This window comes from Gavialis gangeticus, unplaced genomic scaffold (assembly GCF_001723915.1).
Source record: "Gavialis gangeticus isolate Ggan-Ray unplaced genomic scaffold, GavGan_comp1, whole genome shotgun sequence".
NCBI lineage: Eukaryota > Metazoa > Chordata > Crocodylia > Gavialidae > Gavialis > Gavialis gangeticus.
In genome coordinates, this window is record NW_017729032.1 from 50,418,335 (window position 1) to 50,440,617 (window position 22,283).

Sequence of the window (22,283 nt, forward strand, 5' to 3'; positions counted from 1 at the left end):
CATGCCACTCCTGGTTTGACCGTGTTTACATCTCTTTGCCCCACTTTGCCTGGGTCTACACCTCTAGCATCCAGCCAACCCCTTTCAGCGATCACCACTTTGTCTGGGCCCAGGCCACACTGGGGTCTGGGTGTCCAGGGTCAGCCTACTGGCATTTCAGTGCTGGCCTGCTAGAGGATGTGGGCTTAAGGGAGGCTTTCTGGTATGAGACTACTAGGCCAGCTTGAAGATTTTCTTTATTCTTGCCAATTTATAGAATAATTGAAATTAATAAATATAATTAAATTAATAGAACTTAATTATAGTGGAAGCAAAAACAATTATCACTATTATGTCATGCTTTTGATGCTTTTTTCTAGTTTTATTCAATCAGGATAGAATAAGAAACTGAAATAAAATTTCACCACATCAAGCAAATCTTTTCTAATGATCTTTGATACATTGATTGAGCTTCTTTTTGCAAGTCCAATTTTGTTCACTGACTAAAATTCTTTTCCATTTTCTTTTTGCGCAGTTTTGTTGCCCACTTGTTTATTATAGACCTGTAGTCAGTATGACACAGTAAACAGTAATACAACCTTAAGTAAATGCTGAAGCCAAAATTTTCAAAACTTAATGTATAAAGTCAAGTACCTCCTACTATTCATTCTTCGGAGAATCAGGCCTCCAATTTCGTTGTCTAAATGTGGTTTGAGGAGTCTGACTTAGAAATTTTATTTTATTGGGGAGCAACGCGGTTGAAAATCAAAGAAGGAGCTAAATGTGGATTTGGTAATTTAACTTTGCCTCCTAATTAAAAAAAAACTTAGTCTGAACTAATTTCTGACTAAACCAGCAAGGCTACTGTTGCTACTTAAAAAATGATTGTTAAATTAATAAATTCAACAATCATAGAGAAATCAAAATATAAAAAACACCAAGTGGAATTCAGTTTAACCATTGCTGAATTATAACAGAAACATAAAAATAAGTTATAGGAAGTGAATCAGTCCCATTTTAGTTTCTGTAGGTAAAAAGGGAGGGAGGAAATGAAAGAAAGATCATACTGACATCTGATAATAGGTCAGTAACTGGGCTGTGCATGATAGGTTTTAAGCAACTGCCAATGCGCTTCCCTTTCTTTTCACTTAAGTTTATAGTTTAAAAAAACAGAAATGTAACCCATTTTATTCATTTTGTTGTACTGTAATAATGGCAGATATGATCCACTTCTCATTACAAGTGTATTTCTTGTTTTGATTTTGCAGTGATGAACAACAGCGAGACTATTTAATGGAAAGAAGAGATCTGGCTATCGATTTCATTTTTTCATTAGTACTAATAGAAGTTTTAAAACAGGTAGATGATCCTCAAATTATTCATAATATGGTAAATGTTTGAAGATACGCATTGTTTTATCTCTCACACTGATGTTCAAATTGTTCATTTCTGTTTGTAGCCTAAACCAAGGCTTGGGAACCTATGGCCTGTGAGCTGGATCCAGCCTGCGAAACCATTTGATCCAGCTAGCAGACATGGGGCTTTGGTAGCATTCAGCAGTGGGGGAGGTCCAGCAGCAGTTGCTTTCCCTTGCCACCATGGGGCAAACTGCCAGCTGCAGGCACTCTTCCCCTGCTGTTGCAGGGGAGAGAAAGTGGTGCCTGCAGGTGCTTTCCCTATCTCACTACTGGGGAAAGAGGTGGCAGTGGCTGTGTCCTAGCACTCAGCCAGCTGCCCATCTCAGACCTTAACTGGGTCAGTCTGGCCTGCAGCCTTAAAATATTGTTAACTACTGGCCTAAACAGTCTAAGGCAAAAATGACTGTTAAATGTCTTCTTTACTTATTACTGTTTTCCTGTCCCCCTTATGGGAACTAAATTCATCGTTAATACAGACTTCATTTTGCCATGTTTTCAGAAATGAAATATTTGTTTTCAGTACTAAGCCATCTTTATATGACTGGCCCAGTTTTCAGCTGGTATAATATTTGTGCAAGGATGATATCCAGAAGTAATATTAACACTAAGGTATGAAGCCTACGCTTTCATACTTATTGTCAGTTATCCTTTATTTTATATTTTCAGATTCCACTTCATCCTGTAATAGACAGTTTGGTACATGATGTTATTAACTTGGCGTTCAAGCACTTTAAATATAAAGAAGGGTAAGGTTCTTTCCAATACCCACACAAAAAAAAATTCTGAAAGAATTGCTTGTTGACTTGTTTACTTTTACTTGTTAGAGGTAGCATGCTGTCTCATCTATCTGATTTATTTCTTGCTAGGTATCTTGGTCCTAACACTGGAAATATGCATATTGTTGCAGATCTATATGCAGAAGTAATAGGTGTGCTAGCACAAGCTAAGTAAGTATACTTAATGCAATGTCTAAAACAGCCTGAGAGATTTTCCTTTTATCATTCTAGAAGCATGGATAGTCTGATATTCTGGATTTCTTTAAAGGAACTATGGGAATAAGTCACTTCACCTAATTAGCATGACTGAGCTAAAAATGACCCATTACCTGGTCACAGAAATGTTTTTTTAGCCTGCTTGTGATTATTTTAATGTAGAACTAAATTTATCTGGTGCAATTGTTATAGATAGAGTAACAAAACCATAATACTTGAACATAAATGCAGAATTCACAAGGATCATTTTTGGACCTGCTATCACTTCTTTAAAAAACAGTCAGCAGTAATGATAACTGGGAATGAAGTAAAATACAATTCAGTTTAATTTAATAACATTTAAAAATCCTATGTTTCTTCTTTTTTTGGTTTTCCATTCCTCTTTTTACCTATTTTTCCCTTATATTGTTTTATTTATATTATTTTTTTTGGTCCATTCTTTATGTTATCCTTTTCTACTAAATTATTTTTTGTGGTGGAGTCAATAGAGCTATTCATGAAAGAAACGCTATACTTGGTGTTTGGAGAATTGGAACCTACATCACAAAAAGAATGATGGAAATGGCAGTTCCCAGAGAGATTTTATGGGAGAGTAAGGACAATAAAATCATGTGACTGCTGAAGAGAGTCATAGATACGTACAGAGTACCATAGGACCATTGTATGCCATTCTCCCTGAAGATATTTTCATTCCTTTCTCTCTCTATCATCTACCCTGTAATTTCTTCCATTTAATGTTTTCTCTTTCCTCCCTGGGTTATCTGCTTTCAGACTTCTAATTTCTAGTTCAGTTCAGAATTCCATTTGGTAATAAGCAGAACAATAATACAACAAGCAGAAAAGTGCTCATCCCATTCTCTTTTTTTATATTCAAAGATTTTCTCTCTTATTTTGTTCATGAAATCATTTCAAATGGTGTTCTTTAAGTTGACTGTAGATTTTAGTCTGGACACGTATCTATATAGACCCAACATCATGCCCAGACATGCCTCATTGGAATTGAAATGTGTGAGCATGGGCTCCTTTTCCTGTAGAGTGCCTTCATCACTCTGGTGTACAAGTTCACCAACACAAACAAGAAATCCCACTGGAAGAGGTAGAAGGAAGAAGGAATTAGAGCTCTCCCCTTCACAGCTTGACCTTTCCACCAAGACTTCACAACTTGAGTGGTCCCTAAAAGATCTTACTAAGGAGTTGGCACGGAAGATGCATGCAAAGGAGATGATATTTATAGGACAACCAAAAGCTTATTCAGAACCCAAAAGGTGAATGCTACCACTGCTCTGCTTACCCCCACACCCATCCCCTTGCCCACCACTGAATGGCAAAGGAAAGTAGAGGGAGAAGGAGCAAGTATCAGCATTCATCCCTTGGAGTTTAGACCTGCATGGACAAGCTGGTAAGCTCAGAGAGCTCAATGTTTATGCAAAGCACGTTTGAAGGGAGATGCAAAAGCAAGCCCTGCACCCCTTCTCAATCCACCCCTGCCACCAACCTGTTTCCAGAACACGAGGACATGTTCAAGATTATGCTCCAGACGGTAGCCATGGGGAGAAACCTATTATGTTCTCCTCGCCATCCCCAAACAAAGAAATAGTTAGTAGGGCTGTGCAAAACAGCACCATTCCACTTCGACTTCCATTTTGATATTTTGGCGGAACAGTGTTTTATTTCGAGTTTCATTTCATTTCAAAAGCACTGTTCCATTTAGTTTCGTCAAAACTGTTTTTACGTTTCATCCATAGGCTATAATGGGGAAGAACAAAACTGCCTATAAACTTTGTCATTTCTAGCCTGATTTGGATGAAACTTGCAGGGATAATATCCCCTTCTGAGGGCATGAAGCCTGCCAGGTTTCAAGGAGATAAGTGGAGAGGTTTCTGGGAAACTGCACTACATGGTGCTGACAAGCAAAACAGTCATTTGCCGGCAGCAGCAGCCTCCTGTCATCTGGCAGGTGGATCCAGGGGCCCGCACCCCCAGGAGGGCTGCAGGGCTCTTATGGACTCCTCCTGGGGGTACGGGGGGCTCCCAGTCTGCCTGCTGGATCATAGGAGGTTGCTCCTGCCACCTGGGACTGGTGCTGGGTGCAACTTGCACCCAGTGCCAGGAAGATTGGTGCTGCTTCCAGTCCCAGGCAGTAGGAGAGCTTCCTGTGATCTGGAAGGCACATTGGGGGCCCCCTGCACCCCTGAGAGGAGTCTGGAAAAGCCCTCCAGCTGGGACTGGCGGCAGCACCAATCTTCCCAGCACTGGCAATCAGATTGGGGGCCTGAACCCCTGGGAGGATGCAGGGCTCTGCTGGACTCCTCCCAGCGGTGTGGGCAGGTCCCCGATCTGCCTGCCAGATCACAGGAGGTTGCTGCAGAATGCTGTCAGCCAGCACACAGATCCAGGGGCCACCCCCCCAGGAGGGCTGGGGGCTGTGCCAGAATCCTCCTGGGGGGGGCGCACCCCTGGATCTGTGTGGGATGACAGGAGGCTTCTGCTGCTGGCTGGGACTGGTGCTGAAGCCAAGTCTGGCTTCAAAACTCAAAACATCTTGAAACTTTCAGAATGTTTCAAGTGCCCTTGTTTCATTTCGAAGCTGTTTTAAAGGCTTCTGTTTCATTTAGATTTGAGCTCCAAATGCATTGAAACAGCCTCGAAACAAAATGCCAGGTAAAATTTTGCACAGCCCTAGTAGTTAGTGACCTGAGCTAATAGTTTGGCACCTGGCACACTACAGCTGGATGATTTCTGAAGATTTCAATACTTCTTGAAAAGAGGACTTTTCCCCTTCTGTCTCTCTACCATCCAAAACTGCAGTTGGAGATGGACCATGCTCAGCAGCAGGAAACTGAAGCAGAGTACCATGTGAAGCATCCATACCTAAAATTCTAAATTATTTGCTAAAGCTGAAACAGAATGGTGTCTTGATGAGTTCAGTCTAGGAACATTTGGCAGCAGTCTTAGATTCATAGATGCTAGGGTCAGAAAGGACTTCAATGGATCATCAAGTCTGACCCCCCACCCACAGCAGGAAAAAGTGCTGGGGTCATGTGACCCCAGCCAGGTGCTTGTCCAGTCTCCTCTTAAACACCCCCAAAGTAGGGGAGAGCTCCACCACCCTTGGAAGCCCATTCCAGATGTTGGCAACCCTAGAAGTTCTTCCTGATATCCAACCCTAATCTACTCTCTATCAGCTTGTTGCCATTGTTCCTGGTTATTCCAAGGGGCGCCCTGGTAAGCAGAGCATCTCTACACAGACACTATCTAAATTCATTTTCAACATGAGATATTTTTGACCCAATTACCATTATTAAAGTGTACTCAACCAGTTCTTAGGTAACACTGGCATCTTCAACTGAGTCCCACATCTAACTCAAGATAATAACTAGCAATTGTAAGGACATAGGCACAGGTACAAAATAAAGGTGTACTTTATAAGTGTATATCTGATAACACCATTTATAGTAACTGACCTTTAAAAAAAACTCAGCGTTTGTCAACCATTACTACACCATGGTGTGTGAGAATCCATAGAATTTTCTTATATTTGTAAAATAAATTAACTGCAGTACATAAGATTCAATGATATTGTAACAGCTACCAAGAGAACCTTAAAGCTAGAATCTAAAACCTAGCTGAATATTTTTATGTTTATCATTTAAACTTTTCCCTTTGTAAATATTGCAAATGCTTACAATAAAATGTCTTTTATCCTGAATTCCAAAACATGTAGGAGGACTAATTTATAATAGAGTTAGATTGTATATATGAAAGAACACTAATGCAGAATGACTTGGAAAGCTTATTAGATGCACAGCAATATCAGGAGCTTGGACTCTATACTTTACTCTCATATTCTAAGCTTGTGCAGGGTAGGAAATAGTACAGTTTGCCTTTAAGATAAAGGAAAGTGGTTTGCATTGCATTCAGTCATCCCATCCTTTCAGCCCATCTTTAATGTTTACAGGCAGCAAGGGAGTCATGTTCAGTGATCTTTAGTCATAAAGATACTGCAACTTAATGAAGGGGTTAGAGAGATGGATAATATTGTAGGGCAATCCCAAAGGACAACACAACCATACAAATGCCAAGTAGAAAGAAATCTAGTAAGATATGCTAAAGCTCAAATGATGATTTAAAACAGAATTCTTTTATTGTTTTTCTTTTAGGTACCTTGTAATACATGTTAAATATTACTGCCAGCCTATTGTTTTGTAACTCACCAATCTGATTCCCTAGATTTCCTGCTGTGAAGAAAAAATTCATGGCAGAATTAAAAGAGTTGCGACATAAAGAGCAAAGCCCTTACGTGGTTCAAAGCATTATCAGTCTAATAATGGGAATGAAATTCTTTCGCATTAAGATGTATCCTGTGGAGGACTTTGAAGCCTCTCTTCAGTTTATGCAGGTAACATTTGCTGGTACATGTTATGATGAGTCACTGCCACATCAGGTCCAGGTGGGCAGTTGTGATCTCCTCACCAGCCAGTCAGGGGCGTCTTGGCTACTTGGCTCTGTTTAGGAGTCTTCAGCAGCCTAGGGAGCTTGCATGGCATGCTTGGAGGTATGTGAGAGCCCCTCCATCTGCTGCACTCAGGTCCAGCAGGCAGGCTCTGAGTTCCTGCTCCCCCAAAGGGTAACGTGTTCTGCTTCCTCCTGACCTAAATGAGGGCAGTTAGAGCAAAGCTCGAAAGTTAGACCACCTCTGCTGTGGGCTTTTTGAACACCTGTACTTAGCCTGTTATTCCTGACTGCAGGCATAATCAGTTTACCTGTGTGGAGTACTGTTAAGAATCATATTATTTCTTTAAGTTATCCACAATTTTCAGGGGGTGGACATACCCATATGCACATGCGCATGTACACACACACACACACCAGCCCCCAGGAAGTTCCAGTAAAGCTCTGCTTATTGGAATGCAGCCAGTTTGCGAGTTGTCAGTCAAGCAAAAAGCACACACAGTGAGCAAAACTGCATGTCCTGACAGCTCTGATTTAATCTGCAGGGAGCAGTTCCAGTCAGTTTGGTTCTTAATCTATTTATGCTTGCACTGATGTCTATAAGAGAAGTCCACTTTTCAAGGTTTGCATTGTTTTTCTTTTGGAGAAGGATCAGCTGTTCAAGCCAGCACAAATATAAAACAAGTATTATCCAATGAAATGTCAGTCTGAAGCAAAATTATCACTATTTTGTGTTGTAGTGTGTAATTTTTATCTCTGAACATGAAACACTGAGATTAAAGTTAAGTTTCCCTCTTAATATAGAACATGCATATTGAGGGATTATTATCCACTACATGATGCACAGAATTGATTGCTTTAACATTATATTCTGTGTTGTAAACCCCTAATTGGGAGGTCAGCCCAAGTTGAGGGGTCAGTCCAGGTCTGTATGGCAGGGGGGTGGGGCTACCTTCCCCCTTCCAGTGCCAGTTCCCAGCATAACAACATGCAGGTCTGGGCAAATCTGCAGCTGCTGGCTGCCATTGTCAAGAGGCTAGGGTGAGGGCAAAGGGAGCCCTCCCCACCACCAAAGCCCCCCCTCCATAGCTTGTTAGCTGGGGTCTTTGGCATAGCCAAGATGGGTCTGTGCAGTGACAGGGCTCCCTACCCCTGGCTCCAGTTCCTGGTGTGGGGAAACGCAAAGCTGGACTCCCCCTCCTGCAGCTGATGGCTGCCATTGTCAAGAGCCTGGGGCAGGGAAAAAGGGAGCCACCCCCACCCCCACACCATGGGGACCAGACCCAGCACCTCCCAAAGACTTCATTTGCAATCTGTAGGGGAGCCGTCCTGGTGGGGGGGGTCCCTTTCCCCCCACCCCAGCCTCTTGACAGTGACAGCCAGCGGCCTGGAACTGTGGCCAAGGGGGGAAGGAACCCCCCTGCCTGGCCCAGCCCCTCCAGTGACCCCAATTAGCAAGTGTGGAGGGGCTTTTGCAGTTGGGGGCAACCACCCTGAGCCACAAGGGAGGCAGGGCTGGTGGGCGGCTGCTCCAGCAGCCTCCTAGGAGGCATGCAGCAGTGCCCCATCTGCTGGCCTTGGCCAGCTGCAGGCAGGCACCAAGACCTCTCCCCCATCCCAACCACACATCTGTTCTGTTGGAACATGGAACATCTAATTTATACAGCTTTAAGAAAAGTGTGATAATTAGAGCACTTTCGTCCAAGGGCTTTTTGAACATCTGTACTTAGCCTGAGAGCCCAGCTCAATGCCAAGCTCCCAGTACACATGTATTATAACATATTTTAAGTATTTGTATGAAAATCAGCCCTATTTGATGTGTTTCATTATACAGCTTTCAGTTTACACTTAAGTTTTTCATGAACTTGAGCAGGGTTGAATAGGATCACACTGAGACATGTAAGTACAACATAGTTACCCAAGTGGTGGAATAGGATATGGTCCTTAGATCATATAATTAGAATATAATGATCTATGGCGTAAATTTATTTGCATGTTCTTGAAAGGGAGAAAAAGATAGTAAGAACCCTCCTTACATACTACCCAGGCTCTTTGACCCTGACACTAAATTGTGATTCTGAGAGCAACAATTCTCTCCTAGGTCTGCCTCGGGATCATAGCTATTTGACCTTTCCTTAATCAATTGATCAAATGTTTGCAGGATTTGCACAATAGGCAATAATACTTATCACACTGTGCTTTTACCTAGCATTCAGATGTCCTTATTCCAGCTGATATGCAATTTTTTTCCTTCTCATTGGTTTTCTTCCAGGAATGTGCACATTATTTCCTTGAAGTGAAAGACAAAGATATCAAACATGCATTAGCAGGACTGTTTGTTGAAATTCTTGTCCCTGTTGCTGCTGTAAGTTTGTGTATTTGCATTATTTTGATATTTTTCAAATTGGAAAAGCCAATATGTAAATTAATATATAACATTAAATCTTTTTTTCAGGCTGTTAAGAATGAAGTGAATGTCCCCTGTCTGAGGAACTTTGTTGAAAGCTTGTATGATACAACACTTGAGCTTTCTTCACGAAAGAAGCACTCACTGGTTAGTAAACCTGAGTAAGCTGAAGATGACATTTCTTTGTCAGAGATCTCTGTAGGCAAGAATCTCTAAAGAGTTATGGATCTGCCTCCACATAAAACAAAATGTTATTTCAAAAGTAGATATTTGTATTCTTAAAAGATATCCGTGTTTATTTTATCCAAGTTATTCTGACTTCACCCGATACCTTGAGATCTGAGTTTCTGGTTATAAAGTGGTTACCTTTTCCCTACCAGCAGCTATTGTGACTATTATCATGAGGCAGGAAAAAGAGCAGAGTTATTGTCAGGTGAGAACTAATGGGGTGCACCATGACCCACAATTGCACCTCCTGCCATATATGTATGCCTCCAGTCCCCGTCCAATTCCAGAGGACAGCCAAAATAACTATCCTCTGAGTGAAGGCCTAACTCCACCAGAGTCAACAATTCTTTGTAGGTTGATTGAATGAATTCAGGATTTCCCTTTGTCTGTATTCAGTTCTATTATGCCAGTAAAACTTTGTGGAAATGACAGCAAGCAAAATCCTTTTCTTCAATCCTCACACAGAGTAGTAAGCAAACAATTCTATAGATGGTGGTAGGACTACTCAGAGTAAATGTACTTGGCTTATGTAATGGTTGCACAACTGGGACTTTTCTGTCTGAACACTTTCCTACAAATACCAAATTGAAGGGCAAATGCTTTAAAGTTACAAAATGGAATACGTTACATGGAGGGGGTAGTTAGAGTTCAAGCATTTCAAAGAAGAGGAAGAAAATGGCAAGCAACTGGCAGTGCTAAGTGCAGCAGGTATTTCTGGGTGATGGTGTATTGATGTTCTTTAAACAAGAATGTATATTTCTTTATGGTTTAGAGGGTATGCTTTTACTATAAGGTTCGTGTTCTGGGGACTATTAGAGTCTTTATACAGTCAACTGTCCTGAAGACAACTATTCATCTACCACAGGAATGACGTTGTTCAGGCTGATGAGGAAGCCAACTGTGAAGAAACCTGAATTGCTCCCTGGCTACTATATTCCTGTGTGGAAGATATAGGGCCCCTCTGCACATTCAGGTAAAGGCATGATGGGATCTAATACGCGATCCACACAGATGTGCCTCCTGCCATGCATGACTGTGGGATTGCGACCAGATCCCATCATGCCTTATTGCAGCTGCAGGGGGAGCCTGATCCTAGGCTCCCTCTTCACCACCAAGATTCAAGCTTCTGCAGCTGGGAGGTCCCTCAGCTAATGGCTCCCAGCTGCTGGGGCACACCATGCACTCCTCCACCTGGGAGCCCTATCTGCTGACCCAGACTCCTAGCCCCAGGGATCCCCGTGTCAAGGAGACCACAGCTGATGTGATCTCCCAGCCACAAGGGTACATGAAGCACCTCACAGCTTGAAAGACCACATCAGCTGTGGTCTCCAAGCCACAGGGGGTGCATGTCAGCTCTTAGGACTTCCAACCACAAGGAGATTTGTTCCCAAGTCTGACAACCAGCATCAGCTAGGAACTCCCAGGCTCTGGGATGCATATGGGCCCCCCCCAGCTAGGAGCTTCAATCAACATATTCCTCTATCACACCATTAAATTAATGAACATGTGGCCATGTGATCACTTAAGGCATGATTAACTTCTTAATAATAATCACACAGTAAGGCTAGGGACAGACATTCAAAAAGCCTAAGCCTAAATTGATTCAATCTTTGAAGGTTAGTCTAACCTGGCTGAGCTAAATCAGTTTTGTAACCAGACAGACATCCCAGAAATGCAGGCACATACCTGCAGTGGCTCAGGCTAGAAGCCAGGGCGGGGGGACACTAGAGCAGCCCTCCTTTCCCTTGTACAGGGCTTAGCTGAGGGGGGCATGGCCAGGCCCTGGCAGGACACTATGATTAGGGATGGGTTCCCCCCGTCCTGAGCAGACCACCAAGAAATGTTTATCAGCCCTAACTCAGTGTTTATCACCCCATTAAGAAAACAGAGGGACATTACCAGGTATCTGTTAATTCTGCTGTCACGGCACGGGATCCTGCAGGATGGCCTTGATCTCCCTAAGGCCCCCTTACCATGCCAAGTTCGCCCAATGGGCACCCTCGATTCTCGCCCACCGCGTCTTTGATGGTAAATATATAATAGGGAGGCTGCCTTTATGTTGTCTTGGACACGGTTTTGCTGTACTCTCTAACCCCGTGGGCTCCTGGACCCCTTGTGGGTCCTGTTCTGCAATGGGTGTTTTGGGGCACCCTAGCCTTATGGGCTATGCGTGGCTCCAACCATCCCTTTACCACACCCCAAGCCTTGCAGATGGAACCAACATTGTTCGGTCTGTTATTACAATTTGGCCCCCCGGTCCTCCTCGGGCCCTCCGCAGCCCTGTCTCGTGCTGCGCCTCACTGGCGCTTGGGCCCTCCGCAGCCCTGTCTCGCCACGCACCTCACTGGAGCCTGGGCTCTCCACAGCCCTGCAAAGTGTCGCACCCTGTCTGGCACCAGGGTCAGTGCACCCCAAATGCTGCGCCCTCTCTGGCGCCGGGGTCCCCACGCTGCTGTGGGTCCCCTATGAGGCCTCCTCCATCCCCTAATAGCCTCACCCAAACCACTGGTCTTAAACAGCAAACAAAACACAAGCCCCTGGACTATAATATATATTCAAGCCTCCCAGCTATAACATCATTCAAGCCACACCAGGGGTGCTCTGTCCCTCACCAGTATCAGAGGCTGTACCTGCAGTCAGGCCTCTCCCCTTTGGTTGCTCTGGGAGAGCTCCTTCCCCCTTGGCTGCTGGCAGGGAACTGCCATCCTAGCCTCAGCCCTGGGGTTTATATGTGAGCCAGGCCCTGCCGCTTCTGGTCAGCTGACAGCTGGCAAATGTGGGCCACTAGCTCATTCTGGCTGCCCTGGTAACCAGCAGCTGTGGGGCTCCCCACTCTCCGTAAGGGTTCTTTCCCTAGCAGTTTCCACTCTTCAAAGGAGCAGGGCACCTAAGTGCTCTGCAACATCTGCCTTTATCCTGTGTGCCACAGCTCACAGGTAGCCAGCATGTGGTCTGCTAGCTAATGCTGAGGTGTCTGTGAGGGACGGGTGAAAGGCCTGATTAGCACAGAGTGGGGAGGGAAAGCAGGGGAGCACGCAGACGCTCTGTGCTTGCAAGTTTCTGCAGAAGCTGCAGCCATGGAGCAGAGAGGAGGGGCCAGCCCTGATGTAGGGCAGAGAGCCTCACCCAATCCAGAGAGCATGCTGAGATGCTGGGGGAGTCTGATTTAACTTAAACCAGCAAGGGGTCTGGGACAGACATTGCATAAAATGATTTGAGCCAAATCAGTTAAGTCTGATAACTGCATTCAATCAGGTTTATCTGAAACTGGTTTCAGCCATTCTCAAACTGGTTTGTGTGCAGTGAACATCTGTTCTGTTACCGTTTTAAACCAGTTTCTGATCACTTAAACTGGCTTATGTGTAATGTCTGTCTCTAGCCCCTGTGCAACATGTAGATGGAGCTTAAGTGTCATCTTTTTAAGATGGAAAAATTTGTCTTCTTTTTTTCATTGGTTTTCGTAGGCCTGATTTCAGTTCTGGCCGTATTTATACCAGAACTGAAATAAGTGAGGCACTGAAACAGCGAGACCCATGTCAAAATCAGTATCCCAGATTTTAGCATAATATTTGTAGCCTCTCATTTGCAGTGCCACTGCCAAAAATTGATTAAAAATAGATATGGACCAAAAACAACAAAAAAGCTTACATTGTTTGAGTTTTTATCTGGTGTGTTGTCTGTTTCTTCATTTTCAATAGCTACCCTACAAGATGTAACCTCCAGAAGGCTTACGTTCTGGCCATAATTTAAAGCATGTGCCCATGGAATTTGACAGCTTTCCAAATAAATTTCATGGCTGTGGATTTTGACGGGAGTTAGTTCTTCTCAAAACTGACAACCACAATGAGCTATGGGGTTTCTGTTGCTGAATATAGTACAGTGCAGTTTTTCCCAAGCTACTGCAAGTTAACTGGCAGAGAAATTAGCCCTGTGTGGCTGCAAAATTTTGGCCCGTCTTTTAGGCTCTTATAATAGTACTTAGGCATTTCATTGTTTTCAGTGCAAATGTAATTCTACATTTACACAAAGTAATCCATAAAAATTCATAACAGCTTTAGAGAAACATTCCTTTTAAATTATGCTATTGAATAACATGTTTATGTTGGCTTGTGCATACTGCATAGCACAGGGGTGGCAGGACTGTAAATTTACAGTGATTCTAGTGTTAAATTAGGTTCATGTTTTGTTGGCATACAAATAATTCTGTATCATCTTCTTCCTATTTAGGCTTTGTATCCTTTGGTAACATGCCTGCTTTGTGTCAGTCAGAAGCAGTTCTTTTTAAACAGATGGCATATTTTCCTCAATAACTGCCTATCCAATCTCAAGGTCAGTGTCTTATTTCTTTTGGAATACTTTGCCAGCACACTATTTATTGTGGGTCTGCTACAAATCAGTTTTACAGGATTGTTATGGATTATTGATAATATTTAAACCAATGCATAATTTTATGTCTTGCCAGTGATTATAATAAAAAGGTATTTAACTGTGCAAGATTTTGTCCATGAAAAAGTTCCTGTCTCTACTCTGAATTTACTGTATCTTTCTTAGAGGAAACAGGCCTGAACCAGGCACCCCAAATATTAGAGATGCAGGTGGGAATAGACTTAAATTGTTGGCAGAGAATGAAGTGGCAGCAGAAATCTGCTAAATACTGTCCTATTTTATTTCCTTCACTCAGGTAGGGTTTTCTAAGAATTTGCTGCTGGTTTTTAAAAAACTGGATGGTCACATGGTATTGACTTCTCTTTATTCTCAATCTGTTAAATCTCATTAAAGACTTTACAATTTAACTGCATATTTTTTTGATATTACTTTCTCTTTCTGTATTAGCAACTGTTGTTGTTACATGATTGTAACTGAGAAGGGTGTGGATTGCAAAACAATTTTGATAAAACACAATCCATATAGAAATGCTTTGAGAACACCTGCCCAAAAGTTTTATTTAGAAAAACTAAAGAAAATGGAAGAGAAAACGATTCTAAAATTGAGAAAAAATCATTCCAGCACTAGTTATTAACTATTTGAAAGCTGTTGTCATTTTGCAGACAATTAGCACATACAGTTTTCTTCCAATTTTTAAAGAACTAAAAAATTCTCATAAATTTACCTGGCAGAAATGTATTTTCTCAAAGAAACAGATTCTATACATTTTCTCAACCTCTCTAGTCTGCAATGATACACTGCATATGTTAAAATTATGATAATTTGTTAAACAGTGAACAAAATTCAAGATGTATGAAATTTATGTCATCATTTATTGAGATAAAGAGGAGAGGAAGATTGGTCTTTTGATAAAATACTTATCAGTGACTCAGGCCCTAGAAAGATGTAGTATCTGAAGTATTCCATATACCTTTGAAGCTCTCCAAAGAGCAAGCATACAGACATTCACAGGTGAAGAAGCACTTCAAAAATGGCTGAAGCACTTTGAAAATAATCATTAAAAATGAGGATCATCTTTGAAATTCTTCCTTTTGAAGTGCTTCCTGAAATATCTATGTCGTCTTTGGAGGACTGCACTGGCTACTCTGTCCTCTGACATCCCACAGCTGGAAGTAGAACAGGGTAGAAAGCCATGAGCTGCCTGAACCCTAGACACTCAACAAAGAAGAATGGCTGGCCATCCAGAGCAAGCATCTCCCCAGTGCTCTGGGTGACCTTGCTTGCCCTTGCAACACGCCCCACTTTTGTCTGTGGCTTTCCCTCACCACTCCAGGGTAGCCTGCCTCTGCTTTGTGGGGACAGGGGCTTTAGAGTGAGAGAGGGACTTCTTTTTTGGGCATGCTCGCACTGGTGCCAGGCTGAGGAGAAGCAAAGGCAAGGGGGGCTGTCTCCCGAGATGCAGCAGCATCGCTGTGGTAGTGAAGTGTTTCACCTCCTTGCCCCGGCTGATCTGCCTTCAGCAGTGCTGGCAGGTAGTATACCTGGGATCATTTGCCAACTCAAAATGATCCCACAATACACTACCCCCCTCCTTCTTGGTTGAGGGTAGGGATCCTGCCTCATCCCCCTCCTCAGCAGGCTTGCACAACGTCAGGGGAACCTGAGCCACCTGCTCCCACAACCTCCTCCAAAGTGCCTTCCAGAAGGGACTTGCCTGTAGGGGAACTTTCCCTCCTTCCTCAGAATTTCCCTGGCTATGGCAGTCAGATCCCCTGCTTCCAGATCCAGCTCTTCCTCTGGCACTGGGAGGCTCATGCTGGGAGCTGAAATTAGGGTGGAAGAGACTGTCATGCTGGTGCTGGTGGCTATTTCTGGTGTTAGTGGAGGTGGTGCAGGTGCAGGGACAGGTATTGTTCCCACCTCCTTGCTCCCATTAGCTGCAGAAGCCTCATGGCTGCTGGGAAAGAGGCTGCATCTAAGTTTGGGCGGGGGGGAACTTGCAGCTCTCCCTCCAGCCCCTCCAGCCCCTCTTGCTTCCCTGACAGAAGACCTGGCACCTGCCTTTCCAGCATGCTTCATAATGTTTGCTGTGCTGGAAAGTGTGTGTGTGTGTGTGTGTGTGTGCGCGCGCGCGCAATATATCTTCTTCTATCTGCTTACTATATCTTCTTTGTGTTTACTATATCTTCTACCTGTAATATATTGGAAAGGTGTATCCAATCCTTTCCAAGAAGAGAGGCTAGCAAAAGAGTGAAGAGGCTGACTAGGAAGCCACCTGCTGCAGCCAGTACCTTTCACACGCTGTTGCTTCCAGACAGTTCACAAAAGGGACAGAAAGGCTTCACACAGAGCCTTATATGCTGTTTCTGTGTCCCTTTCCCAGAGCACTATGATTGGAAAGGAACTCAGGGAAAGATCACAGTCACTGGCTAGCTACAGATGTCAATATCAAAGCAGTCTTTCCCCTCCTTTCCCCCTCCCGCTTCTCAGTGGTTTCCCCACAAGACCACCTTTTCCGAATCACCAAATCTTTTTCTGAATCTTTTTTTAATCAATTTGGATGCTTCAAATTGATTCAGAGCTTTTAATGGGTCTCCTGGTTCAATTTGGATTTGATGATTCAGCTGCCAAATCAACATGAATCCTCTCCATATTGAACTGGTGACCAAAGCTTTACACACCCGTAATAATTAATATAACAGAAATAATGAAATTAAGTAAGAATACAGATTAAGTATACAAGCATGGGCAGATCTAGGATTTTGAAAAGGTGGGTGCATATGGTGTTGTGCATCATCATATCCAACACAAAACTTTTTTCCAGTTACAGAGAAACTAGAAGCTTTACTAATATGCTAGAAGGCTAGTACTATATTATTCAGTTTAAGATCAAAGCAAACACCAATATAACTAGTGGAATGTGTACTAATTTGCTAGATTTTATATTAAGTTTAAGGAAATGTAGCAAGCTAGGCAAAAATTGTCAAAAGATACTGTGTCATTTGTCCTGTAGTTGTTCTAATTAAATGTACATTTCTTATTTAGATTGAGCATCTTGACAGTGCCTCCAATACTTCACTGTTGGTCATTTCTACATCTGAATTAGTTTTACCACACCTGAGTTAAGGTTTTTAGCTAGATTTTAAACATTCTACAGAGCTGTGCAGTAGAAGAGATAGGTGGACCATATAATGCCACTACATGCTCCAGATCTGGCCCACAGGGCTCCCCACAGTTTTGTAAATTTATCAGCAGGATGAGCAGTGGCAGTGTTAACTGGGGAGCCCCAAGGGCCAGATCTGGCCCCCATGCTGGATTTTCAGCTGGATGCTGAAAAACAGAGGCTTTTATTAAGGCTGTGCAAAATTTTGCCAGGTGTTTCATCTCAAAGTTGTTTAGATGCATTTCAAGCTTGAAACAGCAAAATCAAAATGGAACAAAAGGCTTTGAAACAGCTGCAAAATGAAACAAGGGCACTCAAAACATTTCAAAACTTTCGAAATGTTTTGAGTTTCAAAGCCAGGCTTGCTTGCAGCTAAACAGAAATTAAGGAGAGGGAAGGGAAGAGGGGGGAAGGACTGCTCTGATATTGACATCTAGCTCCCTGTTTGAGAGAGCTCCCAGATCTACACGTGGGATGAGAGCATGCTGCTGCTGCCGGTTGGGGCCAGCACCAGCACCCGAGTCTGCCTGGCACAGCCTGCACTAAGTGCTGGGAAGAACCCAGTGCTGGCACTGACACCAGCCGTCAGTGGAAGCCTGCTGTCATCTCACACACAGATCTGGGGGCCCACACCCCTGCTAAGAGTCCGGCACAGCCCCACAGCCCTCCTGGGAGGGGCTCAGGCCCCCAAATCTGCATGCAGGATGACAGCAGGCTGCCGCTGCCCGCTAGTGATAAGAGTTTTGCCTTGAAAAGTTTGAGGTGCAGTTTCCCAGAAACCCCAGCACCAATCTTGAAACCTGGCAGGCGTCATACCCTCAGAAGGGGCTATTATCGCTGCAAGTTGCATCTAAATCAGGCAAGAAATGACAAAGTTATAGGCATTTTCATGATTCCCCATTATAGCCCATGGGCAAAATGTCGAAACGTGTCGAAACAATGAAATAGTTTCGACCAAACGAAATGGAACAGTGCTTTGAAACAGTGAAATGAAACACTGTCCCTTCGAAACAGCAAAAAGGAAGTCAAAACAAAGCAGTGCTGTTTCACAAAGCCCTAGTTTTATGAGTTTTTTGTGAGCCTTTCTTACAAAAAAACTAAAAGTCCGTGTAGGTGTATATAGATATCTGTGATACGGCTTACAGTATTAGGGAAGATCCATACCTGCCGGAATAAATTCCATCTTTTCCACCCAATCAACCCTTTAGAAAAAGCCTCTGGTCTAAATCCTTGCCCCATTGAAGCCTATGGCAAAACTCCCATTGATTTCAATAGATTCAGGACTTACTCATCCTGGAAGAATAGACAGTTTTTATATGGTATGTGATTTTGACAGAAAAAGCGGGGGGTGCGGAGGAACTATTTCACACCGAGGACTGGTGAGACTATATTTTAGAGTCTAAGTCCTGTCAGGGGATACCTTTTCCCTAGCTAAGCATTCTAAATAAACTCAAGCATCCAAGTCACCTAATTAATCATGGCAAAACACAGAGCTGATAAAAGAGAAGTTGCAATGGAACTGCCCATTAATAAATCACAGATGCACGCTGCAACGTTTTGAATGTTAGGTGAAAATTATAGAGTTGTTATATAGATTCTGCCCTTACCAGAGCAAAAGCTCAAATGTGCCAGCTGTACATGCTACACCATAGCTAGAAGAGGAGGGCTGAATTCATTCCCAGGAGTGTGCAGCAATAGGTGCCATGTGCTGCTGCTCTAAAAACAAGCAAAATGTTTTATGTTTCTCTGGTTACCATGTGCTGGTATCTGGGTGGGGACTCTGGACTCTGGAATCTGGAGCACCAGCCAATACAGTTTCTGATATGCATAGAGTCCTCAGTGGAATGCTGGGTCCTCTGGCTAACAGCTTTGCACTGGTTAATTAGCACAAAGAAGAAGTTGCTGTATGGGGGGTAAGTAGAGAGTCCCCTGAAATACAATATAATCTTCTTAAGATGCCTACAAGTAAGGTGGACAGCCATTTAAATCAGTAAAACCATAAAAACAGCCATTTACATTTACAGTAGAACTTTTTTTTGCGTAAGTATTTTGCTGGATCAAGGCCAGGGTTGTATTAGGTGTTGAAAGATGCCTTACATACCTTCATCCCTTCAGCCAGACCCAGAGTTCTGGTTCTTTACTGGTGAAAGCACAAACTTCTTTCTTCCAAATACTGCAGTTGTTCTACTACTAGGAGTTCCACCAAAGTTGTCTGAAAGCTGGGAGTCTACTCTGAATTACTAAAGAAATCTTTACGGATCATGGATGCTAAGGAGCTGCTTTATTTAAAAATGTGATTTGCTAATGATTATACATACACACACATATATATATACACACACACACACACACATACACACATATATATATGTTTCTGTCCCTGCATTTGCAGTCTGCAGCAAGTAGTCCAATATGAAAGTAAATTACTTTGCCTCTTATAATCCATACAAAATGGGTTTGTTTATCTCCAATGTAGTAAAATGATTGTTGCAGGCAATATTCTTTTATTCCAAAGATTAGAAAATATTATTAATGCATTAGAGTCTTTATTTATCATGCTAGGGTCACGTCTACACAAGACCTTTACTGTGCAGTTGACTAATTAGCTGCACTGTAACCATTGCACATCTGCACATAGAATCACAGAAAATTAAGGTTGAACAGGACCTCTGGAGGTCATCTAATTCAACCCCCTGTTCAAAGCAGGACCATCCCCAACTAGATCATCCCAGCCAAAGCTTTCTCTAGCTGGGTTTTGAAAACCTCCAGCATTTCCACCATCATTGCAACTTCCACAATCTCTCTGGGTAACCTGTTCCACTGTTTTACTACCCTCCTAGTGAAAAAATTCTTCGTAATAGCTAACCTAAACTTCCCTTGCTGCAACTTGAGACCTTTGCTCCTTGTCCTGTCATCTGCCACCACTGAGAACAGTCTGGTTCCATCCTCTTTGGAAGCCCACTTCAGGTAGCTAAAGGCTGCTATTAAATCTCTGCTCCATCTTGTCTTCTCAAGACTAAATAAGCCCAGTTCTCTCAGCTTGTCCTCATAAGTCATGTCTCCTAGCCCCCTCACCATTTCTGTTGCCCTCCACTGGACTGTCTCCAATTTGTCCACATCTTTTCTGTAGTTGGAGGCCCAAAACTGGACACAGTACTCCAGATGTGGCCTCACCAGTGCTGAATAGAGGAGAATAATCATTTCCCTTGACCTACTGGCAACACACCTATCAATGCAGCTCAGTATGCAGTTTGCCTTCTCGGCAACAAGGGCACACTGTTTGCTCACATTCAGCTTCTTGTCCACCGTAACCCCCAGGTCCTTTTCTGCAGAGCTGTTGCTTAGACAGTCCGTCCTTAGCCTGTAGCAGTGCATGGGATTGTTCCATTGTAAGTGCAGGACTTTTCACTTGTCCTTATTGAACTTCATGAGATTTATTTGACCCAATCCTCCAATTTGTCTAGGTCTCTCTGAATCCTAACCCTGTTTTCTAGCCTATCTACTTCTCTCCCCAGCTTGGTGTCATCCACAAATTTGCTGAGAGTGCACTCCATCCCATCTTCCAGGCCATTGATAAAGATATTGGAAAAAAAACTGGCCCCAGGACCAACCCCTGGGGCATTCCACTTGCAAACTAGACCTTGAACCATTCACTACTACCCTTTGACCCTGCCAATCCAGGCAGTTTTCTCTCCACCTTACAGTCCATTCATCCAAGAAATACTTCCTTAGCTTGCCTGAGAGAATGTTGTGGGAGACTATAACAGAAGTCTTGCTAATCAAGGAATACCACATCCACTGGTCTCCCCACATCCACAGAGCCAGTTATCTCATTATAGAAGGCAATCAGATTGGTCAGGCATGACTTGCCCTTGATGAATCCATGCTGACTGTTCCTGATCACCAGGGATCCTGATATTCTGTGATAAAAAATCACAGATTCTCTGATAAACCACCCCCAAATTCATGATTAAAATGAAAGGCCATTGTTACCCCTCACAGCCCCCTGGCCATGCCCATGTCCCCCACTCCCCCCCCACCCCAAACAGCCCCACAGCCCTGCTGGTGCCTCTATAGTGAGGTGTCTGTAGCAGTGTCTATAGTTTCCTGGATCCTCTGTTTTCCCTTTCTTAAATATGGGCACTATATTCCAATCACCCGGGACCTCTCCCAATCACAGTGAGTTTTCAGAGATGATGGCCAGTGGCTCTGCAATCACATCGGCCAGCTCCCTCAGCACCCTTGGGTGCATACCCTCCAACTCCATGGACTTGTATATGTCCAGCTTTTCTAAATAGTCCCTAACCTGTTTTTTTCCCACAGTTGGCTGTTCACCTCCTGCTCAAACTGCGGCCAGATGCAGTAATCTGGGAGCTGACCTTGCTTGTGAAGACTGAGGTGAAATAAGCATTGAGTATTTCAGCCTTTTCTGCATCCAATGCCAATAGATTGCCTCTCCCATTCAGTAAGGGACACACACTTTCCCTGATCTTCCCCTTGTTACTGACATATGTAGAAACCCTTCTTGTTCCCCTTCACATCCTTTGTTAGCTGCAACTCCAGTTGCTCCTTCACCTTCCTGACTTCATCCCTGCATGCCTGAGCAATACTCTTATACTCCTCCCTGGTTGTTTGTTGCCACTTCTTTTGAGCTTCCTTTTTGTGACTTAGCTTATTAAAGAGTTCCTGATAAGCAGGAATCCTGGCTTTCTCTGTTTAACCTCTCCCCCTTATATATATGAGTGGTCTTTCATTTTACTCATGGAAAACTGTGGATTGGGGGGGGGGGGTTATATGCAAAAATTTGTGTGTGTTGGGGGGTTGGAGCGGGCATGTTACCAGAGAAAACCAGGATCCCTGCTGATAAGCCAAGCTGGTTTCCTGCCATACTTGCTAGTCTTCCTGGCACATTGGAATGGTTTGTTCCTGCACTCTCAGTAAGGTTTCTTACTCTTGCATGCTGGAGTAAACTATTAGGCTGGAGTAAACTAATTTATTCTGCAGCAGGTTAGTACTTGTAAATACAAGTACTATCTTGCTGCAGCATAAAATACTGTGCCACAGCACATGGAGCACTAAGGTGCTTCTGTGTGGGAGCTTCCTGCTGGCTAGCCCTGGACTGAAGCACGCTCGTGCCCTAACCAGCCCCTCTGCTGCACGTTGAGCTGCGGGGAGCAGCCCTGGACCACCAAGCTGACTCCCTGAGCCTTCTGCCAGCTGGGGCAACTCCAACCCAGCTCAACATCCTAGGCAAGCTG

General features: G+C 43.5%; 1 protein-coding gene across 1 annotated transcript in view; it reads left to right on the forward strand.

Annotated features, from left to right (window-relative positions):
- Positions 1-22,283, forward strand: part of FRY (FRY microtubule binding protein) — a 480,115-nt gene that overhangs the window by 173,526 nt on the left and 284,306 nt on the right. Inside the window, exons 5-11 of the mRNA XM_019523795.1 lie at positions 1,248-1,338; positions 2,064-2,143; positions 2,264-2,344; positions 6,620-6,788; positions 9,114-9,206; positions 9,297-9,395; positions 13,704-13,805. Coding sequence (XP_019379340.1) covers positions 1,248-1,338; positions 2,064-2,143; positions 2,264-2,344; positions 6,620-6,788; positions 9,114-9,206; positions 9,297-9,395; positions 13,704-13,805 — 715 coding nt within the window. The remainder of the gene's footprint in view (positions 1-1,247; positions 1,339-2,063; positions 2,144-2,263; positions 2,345-6,619; positions 6,789-9,113; positions 9,207-9,296; positions 9,396-13,703; positions 13,806-22,283) is intronic.